General features: G+C 53.0%; 7 protein-coding genes and 1 non-coding gene across 8 annotated transcripts; 6 read left to right on the top strand and 2 right to left on the bottom strand.

The window, feature by feature from the left end:
• The first annotated feature begins 1,754 nt into the window (after positions 1-1,754).
• Positions 1,755-4,980, top strand: SMAC4_04557 (uncharacterized protein). The gene is made up of 2 exons (XM_003345277.3): positions 1,755-2,549; positions 2,611-4,980. The coding sequence occupies exons 1-2, from the start codon at positions 2,232-2,234 to the stop codon at positions 4,588-4,590; spliced, it is 2,298 nt and encodes a 765-aa protein (XP_003345325.2). The 5' UTR covers positions 1,755-2,231; the 3' UTR covers positions 4,591-4,980.
• Positions 4,981-5,546: 566 nt separating this feature from the next.
• On the top strand, positions 5,547-9,847 carry SMAC4_04556 (uncharacterized protein; the record flags this gene model as incomplete). The annotated part of the gene is made up of 4 exons (XM_066090131.1): positions 5,547-6,052; positions 6,121-6,944; positions 7,006-7,647; positions 8,247-9,847. Exons 1-4 carry the CDS (start codon positions 6,030-6,032, stop codon positions 9,845-9,847), a joined length of 3,090 nt encoding a protein of 1,029 aa, XP_065946705.1. The 5' UTR covers positions 5,547-6,029.
• Positions 9,848-10,476: 629 nt separating this feature from the next.
• On the bottom strand, positions 10,477-10,683 carry SMAC4_04555 (uncharacterized protein; the record flags this gene model as incomplete). Its single annotated transcript, XM_003345275.1, has 1 exon — positions 10,477-10,683. The coding sequence occupies one exon, from the start codon at positions 10,681-10,683 to the stop codon at positions 10,477-10,479; it is 207 nt and encodes a 68-aa protein (XP_003345323.1).
• Positions 10,684-12,666: 1,983 nt separating this feature from the next.
• Positions 12,667-13,685, top strand: SMAC4_12606 (uncharacterized protein; the record flags this gene model as incomplete). The annotated part of the gene is made up of 2 exons (XM_003345274.2): positions 12,667-12,742; positions 12,822-13,685. The coding sequence occupies 2 exons, from the start codon at positions 12,667-12,669 to the stop codon at positions 13,592-13,594; spliced, it is 849 nt and encodes a 282-aa protein (XP_003345322.2). The 3' UTR covers positions 13,595-13,685.
• A 1,047-nt stretch (positions 13,686-14,732) lies between these two features.
• On the top strand, positions 14,733-17,093 carry SMAC4_04554 (uncharacterized protein; the record flags this gene model as incomplete). Its single annotated transcript, XM_003345273.2, has 1 exon — positions 14,733-17,093. Exon 1 carries the CDS (start codon positions 14,949-14,951, stop codon positions 17,091-17,093), a length of 2,145 nt encoding a protein of 714 aa, XP_003345321.1. The 5' UTR covers positions 14,733-14,948.
• A 1,287-nt stretch (positions 17,094-18,380) lies between these two features.
• Positions 18,381-19,643, top strand: SMAC4_04553 (uncharacterized protein). Its single transcript, XM_003345272.2, has 2 exons — positions 18,381-19,127; positions 19,206-19,643. Exon 1 carries the CDS (start codon positions 18,531-18,533, stop codon positions 19,125-19,127), a length of 597 nt encoding a protein of 198 aa, XP_003345320.1. The 5' UTR covers positions 18,381-18,530; the 3' UTR covers positions 19,206-19,643.
• Positions 19,644-21,331: 1,688 nt separating this feature from the next.
• SMAC4_13596 lies at positions 21,332-21,413 on the top strand. Its single transcript has one exon. It is a non-coding gene; the product is annotated as a tRNA-Ser (tRNA).
• Positions 21,414-21,710: 297 nt separating this feature from the next.
• Positions 21,711-22,001, bottom strand: SMAC4_12924 (uncharacterized protein; the record flags this gene model as incomplete). Its single annotated transcript, XM_066091161.1, has 1 exon — positions 21,711-22,001. The coding sequence occupies one exon, from the start codon at positions 21,999-22,001 to the stop codon at positions 21,711-21,713; it is 291 nt and encodes a 96-aa protein (XP_065946704.1).
• Positions 22,002-22,589: the final 588 nt, after the last annotated feature.

Raw genomic sequence — 22,589 nt, 5'->3', positions numbered from 1 at the left:
CTGTGCCGCAACCTCACATCTAGCCTGCCCATGATATCAAGCCACCCGCAGGCAGATGTGGCTTTAACACTCTTTGTCGAGTGGACATGTAGTTGCTGGACCGCCTCGAGCAAATTAGATGCCTTCCCGTCCAAAGCGGTTGAGATGCACCTTCGGGCGGGGACTCTTCTGCGGCCGGGTCGAAGGATCAAAGCCACGGTATGGGTAGACGCGCGGGTAAGGAAGTCGGAAGACATGGGACGACATGAGGTCCTAGACTTCTAGATACTCCCAAGGCCAACGCCTGAAACCGAGTAAGGTCGAAGAAAGGGAAAATAAGATGAAGGAGTCGTTGGTCGCAGGGTAAGGTGACTTCAAAGGGTCGTCAGCTTGGCGCTGTTAAGGCTACAGGGATGGCCATGTTGGTGAGCCTCTGATGGCTGTCGTCTGATGACTCGAGATATTGACATCGAAGAGTTCCAAAAACGCCCTCTGGTATGCCATGGAGTACAGAAGTTCGAGTGTGGCTGTCTCATCGGCCAGCTGAATGAAAAGGTGTATGTAGAAGGGGAGGGAAGCATGGTGTTGATGTTCTAGACTGTCATGTTGTGGAGCTGAAGCTTGGCGTTGACGACGGAAGCCTGCTGCACTGTAGCTACAGCACTCGATGAGCCTCAGGGCAGCTTTGAGGCGGAGCTCGCTTAGCTCAAAGACAAAAGGCCCAACTGCATCACACCAACAGGGAAATGCGGACAGGACTAAAAGTGTAAATGATTTTGGGACTGAATGAAGAGATATCGCAGCTTGAGCGAGCTTGAGGCCGAGTTCTGATACAAACCTTGACAGGGCGCGCACCAACCTTGTGCCCTTGAGGTTCTCTTGCTAACAAGACGGCCAAACACAGCAAGCGATCTGACGGTTTGCGCAGTCGATAACCACCAGGCAAACCCAGGCAATAGTGGCATGCTGTATTTGAAAGAGGCCGTTCAACGAATGGAAACACTCATGATAGAAGTGGCGGAATCCAAAAGGAAGTGAAGAAAGTCATCACATCAGAATCGGACTGTGCTGTCAGTACTCGATTGTCTTCCGTGTCGGCTGTGCTGGCGGGGCTGTGACACGGGCCGCTCCGGAGGTCGGTTTCTCTGAAATGAAGGTGCCGTGGTAAGAGCCATTGATTGCACAAGTGTCCGCGACTCGGTCGAATATCGGTTGACTTTTCGGAAAGGAACAAAGTCGTTAGGAGGAGCAATGACAGGTTGAGAAAGCCATTGTTCGATATATGGACTTGGGGCCATTGCTGCAATCACAAAGTTCGAATTCGCGTTGCCTGCCTGAAGCTAGCAAGGAGCTATGACCACCCGAGCTATGACCACCCGGGCTCAGCTGGTATGGACAAGACACGATAGGATAAGAGGAGTGCGCTAACAGATTTGTGCGCATCTTTTCACCTTATGCGTTAACAGCCGCATAGCTCTCTAACATCCCACCTCACAACATGGCGCCGCCGTTGAAGACGGACAAAACCTCCGGAAAATCATCACCTCCACGGACCGCGACGTCCAGTGTTCTTGAAGAACTATGTTTGCAAGGTACAATCTCCAGATGTCCGGTTCGTCCCTGGCAAATGCCGGTTTCAACAATGACAAAAGCTGTGATTGGAAATCCAATGGCAGATGTTTGGACACTCGACCCCACTTTGATCCCCTAGCAATGACATCACAGCTTCAACTCGTGCCATTCCCCTTTCGATCAACTTCGCCCCGCCTCGTCTTTCTCCCTTTCCCATGTTTCCTCTTCCTCCAGATCTCGATCATCTCGGACACTTTCCCAAACTGAATCAACAGCAAGAAAACAAGTCAAGCTACCACCGAGGTCTCCGACACATGTCCGTTCCTGGCCAAATGTTCTCTCCTAGGAATGGACAGAATGGACGAACCCCGCAATGGCTGCCCTGATCGCCCAAGATCTCCCCCGTTCCAGGCCTCGAAGCCAGGAATTTGTAGTGAATCCAAGCTGTTTGATACACGCGTCTCTTCCTATGTCTGTCTAGTTTGTGGTTTTGCGGGAAGTGGGAGGTTAGGTAAAGGGAGATGCACTGACACCATCATGCTCTGACGTCATGTCTGTAAATGTGTATACATAACACCCGAAAAGCAGCCGCTCTTTCATCTTACAGAAACAGAGACACTCTCTCTATTCCTAATTCTCCATTCCATCCATCCATCTTTCTTCCTCCTCATACCTAATTTATGCAACGGCTGGCGTTGCATTATCCTACTCTAGATCCTGCAGCAGAACCACCAACAGAACACATTCTCCAGCAGTCTAATCCCACAATGTCCAACATCATCAGCCAGGCCGCCCAGTCGGCAAAGGAGGCTCTCACCAGCGCCCCCGACAGCAAGAAGATTGAGGATCTCAAGAACGAGTTCAAGGAGACTGGCAAGGATGCCCGCCTCACCACCGACTATGGTGTCAAGCAGACCTCGGCCGACGACTGGCTTAGGATCGTCAGCGATGACAAGATTGGTCCTTCCCTCCTCGAGGACCCCTTTGCTCGTGAGAGGGTACGTCTCTACTAGTCACATTCTATCCTTCCATATGCGCCTGCTAACCTTGTGTCATTAGATCATGCGCTTCGATCACGAGAGAATCCCCGAGCGAGTAGTCCACGCCCGTGGCAGCGGTGCCTTTGGCAAGTTCAGAGTCTACGAGAGCGCCGAAGACCTCACAATGGCCAAGGTCCTTACCGATACCTCGCGCGAGACCCCCGTCTTTGTGCGCTTCTCTACCGTCCTCGGCAGCAGGGGCAGTGCCGACACTGTTCGTGATGTCCGTGGTTTCGCCACCAAGTTCTACACAGAGGAGGGTAACTGGGATCTCGTTGGCAACAACATCCCCGTCTTCTTCATCCAGGACGCCATCAAGTTCCCTGATGTCATCCACGCTGGCAAGCCCGAGCCTCACAACGAGGTCCCCCAGGCCCAGTCCGCTCACAACAACTTCTGGGATTTCCAGTTCAACCACACCGAGGCCACTCACATGTTCACCTGGGCCATGAGTGATCGCGCCATTCCCCGTTCCTACCGCATGATGCAAGGATTCGGTGTCAACACCTTTACTCTCATCAACGCCCAGGGCAAGCGTCACTTTGTCAAGTTCATCTGGACTCCCGAGCTCGGTGTCCACTCCCTCGTCTGGGATGAGGCCTTGAAGCTGGCTGGTCAGGACCCTGATTTCCATCGCAAGGATCTCTGGGAGGCCATTGAGAACGGCGCCTACCCCAAGTGGAAGTTTGGTATCCAGGCCATTGCCGAGGAGGACGAGCACAAGTTCGACTTTGATATTCTCGATGCCACCAAGATCTGGCCCGAGGACCTCGTCCCCGTCCGCTACATTGGTGAGATGGAGCTTAACCGCAACCCCGACGAGTTCTTTCCCCAGACCGAGCAGATCGCTTTCTGCACCAGCCACGTCGTTCCCGGCATTGGCTTCTCCGACGACCCTCTTCTCCAGGGCCGCAACTTCTCCTACTTCGACACCCAGCTCTCCCGTCTTGGCGTCAACTTCCAGGAGCTTCCCATCAACCGCCCTGTGTGCCCCGTCATGAACTTCAACCGTGACGGTGCCATGCGCCACACCATCTCCCGCGGCACCGTCAACTACTACCCCAACCGTTTCGACGCCTGCCCTCCCGCCTCCCACAAGGAGGGCGGTTACCTCGAGTACGCCGAGAAGGTAGCTGGCATCAAGGCCCGTGCCCGCAGCTCCAAGTTCAAGGAGCACTACAGCCAGGCCCAGCTCTTCTGGAACTCGATGTCGCAGATCGAGAAGAACCACATCATCAACGCCTTGGGCTTCGAGCTCGACCACTGTGAGGACCCTGTTGTCTATGGCCGCATGGTCCAGCGTCTCGCCGACATCGATCTCGGTCTTGCTCAGACCGTCGCCGAGATGGTTGGCGGTGAGGCTCCCACTACCACTGACCACCCCAACCACGGCAAGAAGACCATCAAGCTCAGCCAGACCGAGTTTCCTCCTGCGGCCCCTACCATCAAGTCTCGCCGTGTTGCCATCATCATCGCCGATGGCTACGACAACGTCGCCTACGACGCTGCCTATGCCGCCATCTCCGCCAACTTGGCCATCCCCCTCGTTATCGGCACTCGCCGCTCCAAGGTCACTGCCGCCAACGGCTCTACCGTCCAGCCCCACCACCACCTCGAGGGCTTCCGCTCGACCATGGTCGACGCAATCTTCATTCCCGGCGGCGCCAAGGCCGTCGAGGCGCTCTCCAAGAACGGTCGTGCTCTGCACTGGATCCGTGAGGCTTTCGGTCACCTGAAGGCCATCGGCGCTACTGGCGAGGCGGTTGACCTCGTGGCCAAGGCGATTGCCCTGCCTCAAGTCACCGTCAGCAACGAGACCGAGGTTAACGAGAGCTACGGTGTTGTCACCCTCAAGCAGGTCAAGCCTGAGAGCTTCACGGATACGGTCAAGATTGCCAAGGGTGCTGCTGGCTTCTTGGGCGAGTTCTTCTTTGCCATTGCCCAGCACAGGAACTGGGATAGAGAGTTGGATGGTCTTAACACCATGATTGCGTACTAAATTATGGGGGAAGTGGTGGAAGTGGTGGAAGTTTATGGTGTTTTCTTCTCACGATAGTTATGATACCTAATGTTTATGATTCATGTTCTTTTTTAAGAGGTTGTCGCTTGAGATGCTTTAAGTGATGTGTGATTAGCGTGAATCGGTGAGCTATTGGAGTGTTGCTGTTAGTTGCATTATCCGGCTACGACAACCACTCCGAAACGGACATGCTGTCAGGACCTGTCGCTGGTCATGCGGACTGGAGGAAGAAAGGGAGCAAGGAAGCAACGCCTGCTGTAATTTCCCACCTCGAATCGTGTTGGCAAGGAGCGTTTCTTGGGAAAGAAAAATCAGGAAGTCATCTGCGTTGCCTGCTGCTCCGCAAGATTTATTTAATTCTCCAAATTGCCGTCTTCGTCTTCACGTTTTGTCGGAGCGGGTTGGATTTCGCACCCCTTTTCTTCCTTCGACGCAGACCCAAGTCGACATCTTTCAAAGCGATTGTACCACGTTTGTTGGTAACTCTCCCTTACCCTAACGATCCAAACCTTTGGCTTACACATGTTTGACCTCGAGTTCAACAAGCTTGCAATCACGCTCTCATTTCGGCGACCGAGCCGTGGTGGTGTCAATTCCCGGTCTACGGGGTCTCGGGCACGACCTCACCCGTAACGGGACTGTTGGACACTAAGATGATTCAGCGACATCTCATCTATCCATGGTTACCAGCTAGATGGATTGAGAACCGCCCTTCATCTTCTTCCTTCGCTCATAAGTACTTGTGGTTCGTCAATTTGCTTTTCTTCTACGTCCCTTCTCCCCCATTATCTCATGCCATGAGCATACATACCGGTACGCTGCAGTTGCTGCAGTTGCAAGCTTATGTTAGTGCACTATCAGCTGTCCACCAGATTGAATGGAGGAAAGATAGTGACATATCTCATTCCTGGCCCGTGCTTCTGCCGCCTCTGCTCAACATACTCTCTACATTTTCCTCATTGATGCATTTCCTCATCCGTGGCTCGAGATGTTCATATAACATTTTGTCAGTTAGCTAACCTCTCATTTTGGTCACAATGGATGTAGTTCGTCCTCGACTGGATTGTCACCCTAGGGTCGGCATACCCTACGATCCGACATCCGCTGCGGGGTAAGACGCGCTCCCGCTGTTTGCCAGATGCTGGCGCCGATTGTCGCCAACACAAACCGACGTCCAGTCTTTCCAAACACACCTCACAGAAACACATCATCGCGTCTCCAAGTACAAAGGGTTGGACGTCAGTAACGCCGCAAGCCTGTCATGATACCACAGACAATGCGCCTGTCGACCAGCCGGGGACTCGGTACACGCGCTGCACTAGACCTAGTACTGACAAGCCGTCCACCACATCACCGGTTCATGTCGCTTTCCTCCCGCCATCACGCCAAGCGCAACAACACCTCCGCCGCCGGTCAAGATGGACCAAAACAATCACCACAAGTAATCATCCCACCACACATAAAACTAGCGGCCCCCCGAAAACACCAAAAGTCGAAACCAACCGTTAGCAATCACATCCCACCCCCGGACGCCGTCCCAGGATCCGCATCTTCACATTCGCCTCTTTCCAACTCGGACATCTCCTTTCTCTCTACCTACTTGAAGTCTCACAACCACCAGCAGCTAGCGAAAAACATCCACGAGACATGCTCCCAGTTCGGCGCCGCTCACCGCTGGGGTTCCGGCGAAAATGACACGGGCATGAACCGCTTGGCGCTGACGGACGCGGATAAAGCTGCCAGGGACTGGTTCGTGGAAGAAGCGAAAGGGTTGGGGTGTGAAGTCACGGTGGATGAGATGGGGAATATTTGGGCCGTGAGGAAAGGTCTTTCCGACTGCAAGCCTATTGAAGACGGCGGAAAGAGAAAGAGACTGCCGCCCGTGATGATGGGTAGTCATCTTGATACCCAGCCGCGGGGAGGGCGGTATGATGGCGTGCTGGGTGTGATGGCGGGACTGGAGGCCTTGAGGGTGTTGAAGGAGAAGAATGTGAGCACGTGGAGACCCGTGGGCGTAGTGAACTGGACGAACGAGGAGGGCGCGCGGTTTCCCATCAGTATGGTGAGCAGCGGGGTGTGGGCGGGGGAGATACCGTTGGAGAAAGCGCATACGTTGAAGGAGGTTGCTGGAGAAGGAAAGACGATGAGAGAGGAGTTGGAAAGGACTGGGTATCTGGGAGACAAAAAGTGTGGCTATGAGGAGATGCCCATGGCGGCGCACTTTGAGCTGCATATTGAGCAGGGACCGATATTGGAGGAGAAAGGGAAGAAGGTCGGTGTCGTGAAGGGGAGTCAGGCGTATAAGTGGTTTACGGTAGAGGTTGTCGGCAAGGGTAAGTCGATGGATGGTTTTGTTCGTTGATGTATGAAGGTAACTGACTCGCACCATAACAGAGGCTCACACAGGAACCACCCCTTATCCTCAGCGCGCCGACGCTTTCATGGCGGCCAACTCCATGATCCATTACGCCCGCTCCAGGGGCGAACAGGAGGACATCCTCGTCTCGGTCGGTGTCTTCCAAGTTTTCCCGGGCAGCGTCAATACCATTCCGGGCCGGGTCAAGTTCTCCCTCGACATCCGCTCGTCGTCGACCGACAAACTTGCCCAGTTTGCGGAGCACTTTCGCCGCAAGTTCGGCAGCATCGCCCAGAACTTGGGCGCCAACAGCCAGCCCTGTGCCGTCACCTGGCAGGAGGATACCGATTCGCCCGCCCAGATGTTCGATGACGGGTGTTGCAAGGCGGTCAGGGAGTCAGCTCTTTCCGTTCTCGCGGCAGACGCCGGTGGGGATATGGTCAAGGCCATGGAACTGGTCAAGTACAATATGGTCAGTGGTGCCGGTCATGATTCGGTCCACACGGCCAAGAGGTGTCCGACGAGCATGATCTTTGTACCGAGTAAGGGCGGACTGAGCCATCACCCGGAAGAGTTTACGAGCGAGGAGGATTGTGTGAGGGGCGCACAGGTGTTGTTGGAGAGTGTGTTGAGGTTCGATAGGGAGATTTGGAGGGAGGATTATAATCGGGAGAAGGCGAGTGAGTCTTTGGTGAGACCTCGGAAAGTTTATTCAAAGGGGCAGTCTTCCGGGGCTGAAGCGAAGAAGGTTCAAGTCTGAGGATTGATCCATCATCAAGACTGGCTTGAGGTTATGAACAAGACACCGAGACGACCATTGCGATATCTTGTCCAAGAACACCAGTACACTACCATATTGAAGCTCACTGCGTAAGACTTTTAGGGGTGGACTTGACAAGAACACCCGATCCATCTGTTATCTTCCCATACAGAACCAACTGCTGTTTTAGCGGACTTTAGCCGTCACTCCCCTGCCGGCCGGCCGCCCTGTTCCAGTGCCGGAACCAAACACCTCAATGACACTCGTGGATAAAGTGCACACCACAACCCCCATTTAGGCAGTGCCACAACACCAATCAGCTCCCACGTTCTATAGTATCTCTGATCCATTATAGCCTCAAGAAGCTTATGATGTTGCAGACTGAGTGGCTGTGACGTGATGAAGAGTCTTGGACACGTTTCCTTCTGGCGGCATGTCAGCATGTGAAAAGACTCAAAAACATCATCAACCCAACTGGCGTTCCGCTGTTGACTTTGCCCTGAGCTATCCCGACCACAGAGTCTGATCTCTCCTTACAGGCTTTCCTCGCCTCTCCTGTTTCTACCAGTGCCGTGCACCAGACAATCACGATGATCTGGCTCACCCGCGCCCTGCTCTTTGGGTTATCCGCCCAACTCACTCTCGCCAAAACCCCCAGCAAAGACGAAGCCCCGGTCGCTGGCTCCAAAGACAACCTCGCCTACGAACCCATCTCCCAATCAACCATCTACACCTCTAACGCCACTTCCCCAGACAGTGGTAACGTTCCCCCAACCACGGGGTGGTGGTCCTCCCAAATCTGCGCCCAAAAAACCTACTGCATCTACACCAACCTCGCCCTAGGCCGTGGTCACGGCATAGTGCTCCTCACCAAATTCGCCGAATTCCAGAAAATTGAGCGGCTAGATCAACACCTCGACAAAGCCGAGGACCGTATCGAAGCCACAACCGAAAACGGTGGACCGCCGTTCGAGGAGAGTTATATCCTCGATAAAGGCCCTGGTCTTACGGCCACGACGCAGCTAAGGAGGGGTAAGCCGCTGATGCAAGCGGCGCCGGTGTTGATGGTTCATAAGGATTTTTTTGCGGATGTGTGGCGGAGGAAAGAGAGAGAGAAGATGTTGGAAGTTGCGGTTGGGTTCTTGCCGGAAAAGACGAGGGGGGAGGTTGAGAGGCAGCGGAGTCTTGGGCTCGGTCCGGGTGGCAAGAAGGGAGAGGAAGGGAAGGATGGGAAGGATGCCTCTGGGAAGGATCGGAAGGCTGGAAATGAAGCAAAGGAGACAGGGACAGGGACAAAAAGGTCGATCGAGCAGATCCTGCTAGCATCTCCCTTCGAAATCGACCTGGGCAGCAACTCCTACCAACCAGTCGGCCAAGGCCAAGGCCAAGGTCAAGCAAACTCACAAGCCGATCACTCAAAGCACTACGTCAACTACCCTTCCATGGCCCTTTTCACGCACTCGTGTCGACCGAATGTCGCGTTCCACATTGATGGGAACATGGCTTTGCGGACGACTGTTGCCCGCAAGGTTAGTCCCGGCGAGGAGTTAACCATCGCTTATATCGACCCGATTAAACCGCGCAAGGAACGACAGGAGTGGGTTGGGAAATACCGCCCCCGGCCTTCTTCTTCTTCTACTTCTTCCTCCCCGTCCTCCGATTCCAAAGAAGGATCAGGGTGTCCCTGCCCAGCCTGCACCGGCCATTCCCCCCGCGTCCTATCCAAACAACATGGGCACCCACATACCTCCTCGCCCGCCACCGAGCTATCCAAATCCGACGCGCGGCTCAGCCAACTCGAAAATCTCCGATCGGAGCTCCGCAACGGCCATGAATCTCACAGCAAGGTCACTCCCGAAATGATCGAAAACTTCCTGAACTTGCTGGTGGAAGAAGGGCTAGAAAGCAAATTGGCGGAAGCGTACGAGCTGGCGGCTACAAACTATAATTATTTGGGCAAGGACAGGATGGCGAAGAGGTATGCGGATAAGGCGGTGCAAGCTGCGAGAATCGAATATGGACGCGACGCGAACGATGTGGTGGCTATGAGAATCATGGCGGGGGATGTGAGGGGGCATTGGAGTTTTGGGTTTAGGAGTAAGGGTAAGGGGAGGGGTTAAAAGGCGTAGGGGCGAAGGGGATGGGTTAAGGGGATGGGGGTAAGGGGTGAAAGAGGGGGAAAGGGGGGAAAGGGGGGGAAATGAGTGGTTGTGTTGATAGAAGGAAGGAAGAAGGCCTGGGAGGAGGACGGGAAGTATCAAGAATATTTCCGGCCTCGATGGGGAGATTAGCGTATTTGTATGGAATTGTCGGTTTTGATGTTTTGTTGCGATCATGGTCTTGGCGGGGAATAATCCAGACTTTGCACCCTCCTCACTTGAACGCCATGGCATTCCCCCTCGACGGGAACCTTGGACGCACCTTCACATCCTCGCGACTTTCTTCGAGCGATGAAGACTAGAGGCGTTAGGGCTCAACCCTTTCTGTCGCAATGACAAAGTGTAATAATGTGGATGCGTTGTTGCAGAGTTCCGCCATTTTGTTTGTTTTCGTCCGACTAACTTGTCTTGATACATCATCAGCTGCTACTATTTACCAACATGAAGTGTCTTTTCCACCTCATCCCTGATTAGATCATTCACTCTAACAGTTTTCTTGCAAACTTGCACCCAAGCCGAGGAAGAGGCGCACTACACGGCTCAGAGGCAGCTAAGAGAACGATTCCCCACAAATAGAAGATGCTTGTCCGTTACTCGGTGTCTATTGGAACTTGAGCCTCCCCCTCAGCATGCACACGCTTCAGGAACTTCTCTCCGGTGGAACGGTCGTCGTCGGATTCCATATCGGAACCGTCCTCGTCGCAACAGTCACGGCCAGCTTCAATGTCGTCGTCGAAGAGAGTCTTGTTCGAGTTGCTCCGGCTGATGGTGACGACAGCGACCGGGGGCTTGGCCATCTCGCCTCTGCGTGTTGAGGAGACCGTTGGTGAATTGTTGACTCTTGATCAGCATCGGACACTGCTCACCCACTGTAGTTTCGTGGTCGACAGGCCCATGTTCCGTAGCAAGTTCTAGAGCGATAACCCCTAGCACCAGATATCGATGGCCGTGTTGTTTGCGAGGTGATCGTTTGGGGTTTTGTTGGAGGATGTGGGTATATGTACTAGTCCCCGAGCGCTTACTCCCATCCCCAATTCCTGTGTGACAGGCTGGTTGGATGGCGTAGGTGCGACAATGGCAGAAACCGCCCTCCCCTCGTCCAATCGCATGTACCCCCAGCTCTCATAGACGTCGTACGTTTGAACCCGGTAGCTGTAAGTCCACACACTTTTTTTGGCCTTTTTTCTCTTATTACCTTTTTCGCGCTTTTCTTGGTCGTTCTTCTGATTGATCGCTTTTGAGGTACATGTAGTCACACGCTTGCTCAGTTGGTCCGTTGCGATTGCCGTCCTTGCGGGTTCTTCTGTTTTTTTTTCTCTTGCTCACAAGTGTTGCGGACTCGTGGTGCACGCCATGTTCGAGAGAGGGAGAGACTGGGTAGGAGGAAGAAGCGCTTGATTACCGTATTTTGCGGTGGGACGCCGGGGTTTCTCAACAACTGCACTCTTGATTAGATTGTATTGCATGGCGTATCATTCATTTGCTTCTCCTGCTCCTACGCGCTCATTGCTCAATCTTTCATCAGTCTCTTCTTTGGCTTCCCAATGGTCAAGTACCGTCCGAAGTCGTCTCAGCGTGTTCGGTCTCTAGACGCAAACGAACAAGTGTCCAGGATATGTTGGTGAACAGTAATGTACCAGTCAAGATCTACAAAGCTCAGATCCGTTATCATATTTCTCAGTCTCTCTTGTAGGGGCACCCTCACGCAGTTCCTCGTCATTCTGCTACTGAATCAAAACAACCGGAAGCGAGGAGTAGTTTGTGGTATCACCAATAGCGAGAAGAGGGAAAGTCGTAGCTGGACTTATTGGGTACTAATATGAGGTTTACACCCACATATCAGGCTCTCTTTTGACGATATCCATGAGCTTGGTTCAAATGTCAGCGACAGTCAGACTTCAAGTTGTGTCTTCCCCATCCCAAGATCCGAATCCCTTCACTTGGAATACACTTTATATTGAACATGCACAACAAGAACCTCGGTCAGCCATGCTGTTCGGAAATCACAACCTCTGTTATCTGATCCTGAACACAGGTTCAACATCATGGCAGTCCCAACCTTCACCGCACTGCGGTTTCAGGTTCAGAACTGTTCGGCTGTTCATCCTATCAATTCACAGTTCATCCTGTCGCTTCACTGCCATTCTATTGTGCATATTTAAATCCTATTGACATTCATCCCGTCGTTCCTCAACTTTCCCCCATCCCATCAAACTCCGCACACAATCTGAATGCGACAATTCTATTTCAAGAAGCCTCAACCCCTCGACAAATAATCGTCTCAAATATATTCAACACATAAAAACCTCGACAATTCCCCCTCATGCTAAGATTTCTTTCCCCCTCAACACCCTTTTCGAGGCTGGCAACGACCTCCCTGCAATCCCTCTTGCGATCTTCCCCATCACCTCTCGCGACCTCGACACATCAACTATTCCCCTCAGCATTCACAGCCACTTCCTCCTTCCAGTACACCTTCCGACCTCGAACTCGACCTTTTATTCTCCTCCTCAACCTGGGCTCCTTCAGCAACCCAGCCGCCTTGTCTTGGATCAGAGACATCCTCAACTGCACGATCCCCTGGCGCTGGCGACCTTCTGCGCTCTTCTTGCGCCGCTTCTGGCGACTTCACGGAGAGAAAGTCTTGCGCATTTTGCTGGCGGGTTTTGTGCTTGCGTTCTTGGTGGTTGCGATCAAAGTGTCGTCGCGGGTTCTTTCCAAGGAACAGAAACAACAACAAGAAGACGAAGACGAAGAGGAGGAAAAAGAAGCTGGACAAGATGGCGACGACTCTGCCTCAACCTGCTCGTCAGAGTAGATTTATCTACGCGCCGGAGGTTCATAGGTCTAAAGAGAGTAAGTCACTATTCCCCCCTTTTCTCACCTTGCCCTCAAGCTTCGAGTTACAACTGTCTAATACTCTTTCTCAAACCAGGAACCAAAGCAACTCTCACTTCCATCATCACCCCCTTCTTCGAAAGTCTCCATTCCCTCTACAACGGCCCGCGTTACGGTTTCCCGCCCGGAGAAATAGGAGTCGCCCTCCGCAACAGCCTCGACCTCGTCCAAAGCCATTACATCCGCCGTCTCCTTGCGCATTTCTTCATCTCCCCAGCCAGCGAACATCGTATCGCAATCTTAAAACTCCGCCAGGCATTCCAGTCCTTGGAGGATATCTTTATGGAGGAAGCCATTGAGATCGAAATGTGCGGACATCTAGCCCCGACCAACAGGGACTTCCCGACCATTCGAACCTTCCCACCCAACAACTTCTTGACCAACGACAACAACCTCCCGACCGTGCCAACCGTCCCATCCAGCAACACCCTCCCCACTCTCCCAAGCAACAACTTCCCCAGCATCCTCACCACCACCAACAACTCCAACCTCAACATCAACAAAGCCATCAAAGCAGCAACCCGCGCCCGCGCCCGCGCCAAAAAGCACGATACCCGCTGGCAAGACATGCTCGCCTTCATGGCCGTTGAGAAAACCCTGAAAGACATGGAAACCTTGTGGCCCGAGATGAGCCTGGAGAATTTCATGGAAGTGATGACGGACTACATGGTTTTTGTGCTGAGTCTGAACTTGGGACAGGTGGAGAGGGAGAGGGAGGTTAGGGAGTTGAGGAAGGTTGAGAATGTTGAGGGTCAAAAGGGTGGGAATATGAATATGAAGAGGATGAGGAGGAAGAGTTGTTTTTTCTGACGGGAGGCAGAGGCTTTGGGGATCAGACTGGAGGTCTGGAGGTCTGGAGGTAAAACAGATGGGTGCATGCCAGGCAGGTGTTGAGCGATAGAGGAACAGGGGAACAGGGAGGGACATGAAATGAAATGAAATGAAATGGGTTTGGGGCACAGGCATCAACTATTCTGGCGGGTCTGGAATGGAGGATGGAGGATGGAGGATGGAGGATGGAGGATGGAGGATGGAGGATGGAGGATGGAGGATGGAGGAATGGAGGATGGAGGATGGATTACGACGAGATATTATCTGCCCCTGGCTATGGGACTCAGGAGCAACGGAAGGCATTGCATCGCATAGCATGGGCATTGGGATTCGGATTCGACAAGTCATTAACACGGAAGGGAACAACGGGTTTCGAGATACTATCGTCAACTGGCATGATGGGCTAAGCATTGCGAGGCGTACCGGTTCAGTGAGAGAAAAAGGCATTCAGATATTCCCGAGTGACAAGGCATTGGCAGCTGGCAGCATGGAATTCTATGGTTAGGTAGACAGCGGTTAAAGATACAGAAAGAGGTTTGCTTAAATGGGGTTAAATTACGAGTTCGTGACATACCAACCTAAAGTGACCAAGTGAAATGCACCGCCACAGTGTTCACTGACTGTGATATGCAATATGTCAATGTGAAATGTCTCGGGCCGGCAACTGAATCTTGAGGTGCTTCGAAGCAAATAGATGGCTCTGGTGGGAACGTGGAGGACTTTGGGGGGCAGAATAGAGGAAAGGTATCACAGTTCCGGGTAGGCCAAGCCCGAACGATTACATCGTTCATGAGCTCAAACACTGCTGGGACACTGCGCAGGCATAGGTTCAAAGCCAGCTATACAATCTCAAGTAAACTCAAATTCAATACATTCACGACCTTTGCCTTCCACCGCTTTCTTGCTTTTTCACGTTCGTCATTGCTGACTTTTACAGGTTTGTTTCAACATGCTATCCGAAGGGGCAGCATTTACACCTGCCCCTTTCAATATACCCTAACCCCTGCGCGAACGATGCTTGGGACCGCCAGGTCCGGGCTTCGCGACTGGCAGACTGCAGCTGTCCGCAGCTGGCCCCACGGGAACGACTGTTACCCCGCCGCCAAATGCCCCTCAGACAGCGCCAGTCTGTCGCGCTGTCGCGAATGTGTCACTACGCTTGCCAGTGCTGGAGCTTTTGATTCTTTGAGTTCATTTTCCGTCTTCCATTTTCCGGCAAACATTCTCGCACCACGTTCCATCTTTACCCCGACTCAATTGCATCTTTTGCGGGCATAACTTACGCATCATTACACCGCCAGTAGCGGCAGGACTACGGCGCACGAGATCGGACATGACGGCGCACAACGACAGCGAGGGAGGGGCGCGAACCCAAGTATCGCCATCGCAATCGCAATCCCCCAGCAACGGCCACAAGTCACCTACCAACACCAAGTCGTATCACGAACACCGCGGCGAACCCCTCGAAGGCCCCGCTCTCGAAGAATGCATCGAAGCCCTCATAGAAGAATGGACGACATGCGTCGATGAGCTCTCCCAGCTCCATACAAAGGCCGAGTCAGCCTCGAAGCCGATCCGCGGCCTCTACACCCTCCTCAAAGTCCAGCAAAGAACCCTCGACAAGCTCAAAGCAAAGAAAGCGTCGCAACCTCCTTCACCCCCTTCCCGTCCCTCGAGCGAATCGAACAAAGATGACGACACCGAAGAACCGAAACCGCTCTTCACCCCCGCCCAGTATTTCGGCATGCGCAGTTGCTGCTGGAACGACCGGTGGTCCGTCATCAAAAAGTGTCGCGGCCTCGTGGCTATTAACAAGGAGTTCGCGAGGAGCCCCAAGCAGCCCGTGCCTAATGGACATGGGTGGTTGTCCTACAAAGATAAACCCCTGCTGGAACGGCCGATTGCTGTTGACGGTGTGATTGATAGCGGAGCGACGTGGTTGAAGTTTGTTTCCATCTCGCCCAAGACGCTGGCTTACCAAATCGCGGTGGATGGATGGGAGAGCGATGATGAAGAGGAGGATGATGATACGGCATACAGCGATAACGACGATCAACACAATGGGAACGGAAATGGGAACGGAAATGGGAACGGGATCGCGGGTAGGAGCGGCGTCTCGGAAGCACTGGGCAACACCGAGTTTGCCGAGTCCATCAAAAAGGTCGTTCTCGCGGCGAGGTGGAACCATTGCCATCATATACACCTTCTGTTACCCGGCCTGCGCAATGGCGAGTCCGAGCCCGTGGACAGGATGCTACGCTACATTCGCGAAAGAATTGGCGGCGATGACGTTTCTGTGACCGTCAGTTGCGCCGACAGCCCTCTTCTCTCCGATGCGCCGCCACCCCTCGACATCGCTTTGTCCGCCCTCGTCGACGAACGCGATCCCCTCGTAGCCGATGACTGCGGCCGAATCACACCCACCGCGAACCTCGACCCGAGTGTGCTTGTCTCGCTGGTGTCAGACTTGCATCACGGCCTCGTCGATTTGCAGCCGACTTACCTTCAAAAGGTGATTGCCAGGTCGGTATCGGACCACACGACGGACAGTAATGAGCTGGTGCCGCGTGAGGATATTCTTGCCAAGGTGTGGTACCCGGCGCTGAGGGGAAAGAAGCTGGTGACAACTCGCCTGGGTGCTCGGTACTTCAGGCAACTGATCGCGTCGATATCTACACACTCGGAAGAAGTGCGCGCTTCGTTTATCTTGCCTCCTGACGCGCCGCCCGCTCTCCTCAGTCCCGAAGGTAGCTCGGAACCGCTCGCGACAGCCACTTGGACCCCCGAACAACGCCGAGCAGAACTGCAGCGGTGGTCGGCCGTTCCTGTCCCCGATGATCTCCACCTCCCGATTGAAATCGTCGACGACATCGAACTGGAACAAGTCTCCCCGCTCATAGCAGAGGGCAAACTGCCGCCCATGGCCCTCGGCGTCGCCAACGACTTGTCAAGGCTGAACCGCTCCGTCTATCTCTACGGATGGGCGAAGCGTCTAACGACAATCACCGGCCATCGCGGCATCGAGCGTCAGATCCGCCTCTCGCTAGCCACCCATTGGACAGCGCCCGCCGATGACGACAACTCCCACTCTCATCGCAACGACACCAACGCCAACAGAAACAACAACGACATCCCTCCAGATATCTGGCACCGTCACCTAGGAGGTTATTTGATTCACAGAGACAAGCCAAGGGACTGGAGAGCGTTAATTGCTGAGTTCGATGAATGCAAGGACGGGAAGATACAGGATGAGGTGATAAAGTGGACGAGCCCTTGGACGACGTGGGGAAGAGGAATCAGCACTTATGGGCTGCCGGACACAAAGACTTGGGAGGGGATTGGGCATGCGGATAAGCAGAGTTTTGGAAGGAAACTGCAGACGAGGGAGGAGAGGGGACAGAGGAATCCTGGGAGGAAGGGTACTGAGGATGGCGAAGGGGAGCAGCAGGATATGGATGAGGAAGAGGAGCAGTCGTGATGTCGATGCGGTCTGGTGTGGTTGGTTATCTGATGGTGGTGCTGGCGATGGCGATGGATGATGGAATCGGGACTTCCTCTCCCGTCCGTCTGAGTCGCAAGCATCAGGCCCTGGCATATGCGGCCCTTGTCTGGAATGGAAGCAAAAGCAAGTACTAAACTCGACACACCTCATCTGGGATGTCCGCGCATCGTACAACGAACGACTGGATGAAATGAAGCAAGGGATGAGTACCTTGCCCGCACACCAAGCAAAGGAGCGACTGCCAGTGGGCGACGAGCACGGCAGTCGCAGCGAGCCGCTTTTAACCAGATCGCGAGATCGCATACCATGGGTCTTGGAAACTTTGAACATGAGATAACGAATAGCAATTGACCCAAACGTTGATTCCCGTCCATGATCAGCAGCCAACGATTCGCAAGGACCGTCGCAACAGCGAAACGAACCGCTACATATTCATTATGAAGATCCCGACAAGATCGCAATGATCACAGATCCGCGCCTTCCATCAACCATGGTTTTGGGAAACCATCTAGGAATTAGGAGAGGCTCAATTTGCTGGAAACTGGCTCTTCTACACACTAGCAAACAAGCCTTCATTCGGATCTTAATCTAGTGGTGGATCTAATTTCCCGTTCCCCCCTGGATGTGCTGGATTCGCTTGTCTCCCCCTGGCCTGGTGATGATTTCTCCCCCTTGCTGGCTGGTGTTTGGTTCTTGGCAGGCGGTTTATCCGCTAGAACATTGGATCTCCCCCTTCGGGTTCTGAATGGATTCGATTCCACCATTTCGCCCTCGCCGCCCTCCCACTGGGGCCGCTCAGGTGACAACTTCCACTTTTTAGTGCCAGGCACGCTGCAATGCACCCCCGGCCCGCCCCTTGTTTTTGTTGACGGATGTCCACGATGGCCCACGGTGGCCCACCGAACCATCAACTTGATCAGCTCTTGGCGCCCTTTTTTCCACGCCTCACACGCTATTCAACTCCTGCATGGTACCTGGATTTATTTGCCCTGGACCTGGACTGGACTTGTGCCTGACGCCTGTCGACATCTGTTTTGGCGCTCGCTTTTTTTTTTTGTGACGGTCTCACGCGTCTCTCGATGGAGTCAAGGGAAATTCGATTGCTGGAATTAGCACACCGCGCAACTGGGCCGGCGTCGTTTGTCTGAAATGACCTGTAATCTCAGATGAGTCCGGGAGCCCCCCTTGAGCCCCCTTTTTCAGATATTCAAGTTTTATTTTATTACTTCGGTTCCCAGCTCATCCTTCCTTCTCTTCTTTCCTCTCTTGTTCTCTTCGTCCCTTTTGAACCAGTCCGTTCGTTTTACCAAACTACCAGCCATTCGCTTCTCCCTCCTCCATCAGGTCCTTCTTTACCAACCTACCTAATACCACCACCCATATAATACCATAATACCCACCAAATCAGCCAGAATGTCTGCCGAACAACAAGACCAGAGGCCCAAGTCCTCCGCTTCCTCCAAGAAGTCCGTCACCCGCAAGTCCGAGGACAACCAGCAACGGGGGCACCAACTTTCCGACGACGGCCCCGTTGCCCCAGGTGCCGGTGCCGCCGGTGGTAACGCCGATGCCTACCAGCAACTCTCCGACGACCAGCCCGAGACCTCTTCTGAGAACGGCGAGCAAAAGGCCGACAAGCCCAAGAAGGAGAACCCCCTCAAGAAATTCATCGCCTCGCTCAAGTCGCTCAACTGCGCCGGCAAGCCCGCCAACTTTGACAAGAAGGGCAACAAGGATGGCGGCGAGAAGAACGATGAGGACGACGATGAGAACACCCCCAACGCTAGGCCCGTGAGCCAGAGCTCGTTGGAGAGCAAGAAGGTCGTTACGGAGAAGAACGCGCCACAGATTGAGGTTTCGCCTTCGGTGGAGGATCATCATCATGATGGCAGCAAGGGGGATAAGGATGGAGAGGATGAGAAGAAGGAGGAGCATCACAGTGGAGAGAAGAGCCCGGTTGATGCGCCGTTGACGACTACTACTATTAGTGCTACGCCTCCTACTCTTTAGGTATGTTTTTTTTTTCAATCCTTGTGGAACGGTGTGGTATGAGAGGTTGAAGGGATGCTAACGAGAGATGTAAGGCAGATGCTGAAAAGCTTCAAGGATAGACGTATTTGAACCAGTCAGACGTTGATACTCGGAAATACAAAGACACAGATGCATGGACGGTGTTTCGGACTTTCGGTTGTTACACATACATTCGCATTGGTGGAGGTGGGCGTGTGGAAGATACACCGTACGATTTGGAAAGAAGGACCTCCCCTCTCGTTAACCGCGGGAGGGACGACGTCGGACGTGCAACGCACGGCGGCACGGAAGGGGGGTGCGGAGTTTGCATTTTGTTGTCGTTTTTTTGCACCACCACTAAGGTACCTACTGGTTTACGCTTTCTTCCGTTTCGATACCCCATGGCATCTTTAAAGGTTAATGCCTGCTAATTAGCTCCTCGTTTCTGCAAAAAAGGACGGGTAGAGCAAGAACAGTATGCGCGGTTAATTTAATTCTTCAGTTGGTGTTTCAATGTCGTTTCTCGTCCTGGTTTTCCTGTGCATTCTTTTGTCGTAGTCGATGTTCATTTCTCGAATCGTCACTTCCTCACCTCCGGTCCTTGCCCCCTCCTCATGACCTATACGTAACTTCCCCTGTCTTCACATCCACCTTCCCCAGTTCCAACATTCCTTTCCAAATTCCCATCATCGACTTACCTCGTATCAACCTTCATCGGCAACCACACATACCTACTCCCCGATTCCCCCTTCGAATCCCACGCATCCCCCATATAGATATGTGTAGTCGTCTTTGTCCCCTTAATCGTAAGCTCAAACGTATTCTGCGTGTCACAGGTTGACATTGGCTATATAGTGTGCATTCCGAGTTCTGCCTTGCAAGCAGAGCATCGTCCTATCTTTTGTAGGTTTGGCCGTCTGGGCATGTGCACCCTAGCCTGTCATACTGCGACCCATACGTCTTCCCCGCTTCCGGCGCAATGTTGCTCCATCTTTGCCATGGCCCGTTGCTGGATGTCGACCAAAATACTTTGTCTGTGTTTTGGGACGGTTGATTTGTATGGTGTTATGATCCCCGGCCGCGCCTCGTCAAGAGATTGGATACCAAGTCCCCTCCTCCTCCTCCTCCGTTTCCATCGGCGTTCTTATCGAAGAAAATCCCTGTATCAAGAGTAACTGTAGTTAAATACTAGGCAGCAAGTGGATCTTTCTTTGCGTCCCATTCCCCCCCTTTTCCTCCAGTCACTTGTCCCGACTTCAATGACAAGATATATCGATCTTGTTGTCCATATACCCGAAACTCCTTTGCCCAATCGAAGCCTCCGGAGGTTGTTGGTAGTGCTCATTTGGGCCGCCAGTAATACTGCACAGAAGGAGCCACGGCCCCCTCAAACTTCCAGTTTAGCAAGTCTGCAGAGGAGTAGAGCATGGGAGTCTCGGCGCGGGAGGCGGATTGGCCTACTCAGTAGAATGTTGAGTTCAAAAGGAGGATGGAGCTGCCGTGGCAGTCTATGGGGTTTTTGGAGGTTGGAGGCTATCCATTGCACGGCGGCGGGGTGGGGGGTGGTGAAGTTGAAGGCAGAAAGGGCGAGGGGAGAGGGGGCGCATTGTAGTGATTTCAAGCGGTTCGGTAGGAAACATTCAGCTTTTACCTCAGCATTCATGAAAAAAAAAAAAAACGTTCAAGCGATAGGTTGAGCCTTATGTTGATCAAAACCGTCCAAGGAGTCGTTGGAGGTAGCTTGGGGCATGATGCATGCAATAGGTCCAATCGATTGAATGGCAGCAAAGTAAAATGGACCTTGGCATGCCATTGGGGGAATGGAGTACTTCCGAGTGATCCTCTCTCCACTTCATGCCGTACCAAGGATGAAGTGCCATTGTTGCTGTCAATTCAGCCGGAGTCGAAGTCACGGTACCTACCCGTCTTCCCCGGATTTGCGCCCAATTCAGTGCTGCCACTCGGGGAGTATGAGCCGGGATGCACATCTGAGTTTGCCTTGACAGAGCCCCCTTATTTTCCGAATGCTGTTCTACATATTAGCTCGAGAAAAACAATCCATTGCATTCATGAAAGAAAAAAAAGAAGGTGGTCAACCAAGCCGTCCGCGGTAGACAGCGCATGAGAGCAAGTGCTCTTTGCTGTCGTTATGACTGCCATTGATAAGTGCGGAATGCAAACAAAAACATATCAACCAATGAAATGGCGTGGTGGCAGAGTGGTCTAATGCGCAAGACTAGAAATCTTGTTCTTTCGGGAGCGTCTGTTCGAATCAGGCCCACGTCGCATGATGAGCACCAATAACTTCTTTTTTTCTTGTTTCTTTTTGATCGCGATCCTTCTTCTGCTATCTTCCCTTTTTTGCACTTGTTTTTGAGCATGAAGCGTTGAGCAGAAGGGAAAGGGTTAGGTTTCGAGTAGTGGGTCCATCAGTTAAGCCCCAGCTCCAATTGTTGGCGTGCTGTCTTTCTACTATGCTCTTGTTTACTTGCCCCTTTACCCTGCAGCTCATGCTGTCAGAGGTACCATGCTTCCCGCATCAGCCCCCTCCCCCCTTTTCCCCCCTCTCCAGGGCCTATGCTACTACATCTTAATATAACAATTAACAAACTCCCCCCCACCCATACCCAGACTTCCACATCTCTTATCACTCGGCACGTCCACATGCTGATCATTCCACTCAATCCACACATTATCCCAATTATCATCGCGCCCGCCCGTCGTGCACGCATGTCCACCATGAATCCTGACTTTCGCAGGCATGTCGGCGTGCTCAAAGTCGGTCCAGTGGTCGTCCCATCCTTTTTTGTGGTGAGGGCCGCAGTCTAGGTTCTTGGAGAGGAGGAAGCTTTTGGTCTTGCCGCCCGAAATCATGACGTGCGATTTTACCCAGTCGATGGCGTCCCAGTCTGATGGGTCGGTGCCGGGTTTTTGCCGGTAGGCGCCGAGGGTTATGAGGTAGGTGTCGCTGTTTGCAATTGAGGGAAGTGTGAGATGGTGACTGGAGTTTGTGGTATAGGGAAGTGGTGTACGGCGGAAGAAGGAAAGGAGGTTTACCATGAGTAGACGCCCCAGGGGTCTTCCCATTGACAGGAATCGTCGCGGGCGTTGAGTTTGGATACGGGGGCATTGCTCTGGAGTAGAGGGGTTGCTATAGCGGCTTTTATGAAGAGGAGGCAAACCCAAGCGTTGAAGAGAATCATTATAAATGAACGAACGACTGCACAATGGTTTGAAAGTCGAGGTTGATCCAAGTTACTGTTCAGAGGATTGAAGACAGAAACTGTCTCGCCGGCTGAGACAGGTTTATAGTGGCTTGGCACCTACCTTATTCATCACTAGAGTTTCAACATGTGCCGACCAGACGGGAACGACATCTGCTTTTGTAGTTCAACATCACTCGAAGCAATCGTGGCCATAGCATCTTTGTACATTCTTCCTTATGTCCTACCCAGAAAGTGT

Source organism: Sordaria macrospora, chromosome 4, assembly GCF_033870435.1.
Source record: "Sordaria macrospora chromosome 4, complete sequence".
In the NCBI taxonomy this organism is placed as follows: Eukaryota; Fungi; Ascomycota; class Sordariomycetes; order Sordariales; family Sordariaceae; genus Sordaria; species Sordaria macrospora.
Note: the sequence above shows the minus strand (reverse complement) of the source record. Positions and strands in the feature narration are given on the sequence as shown.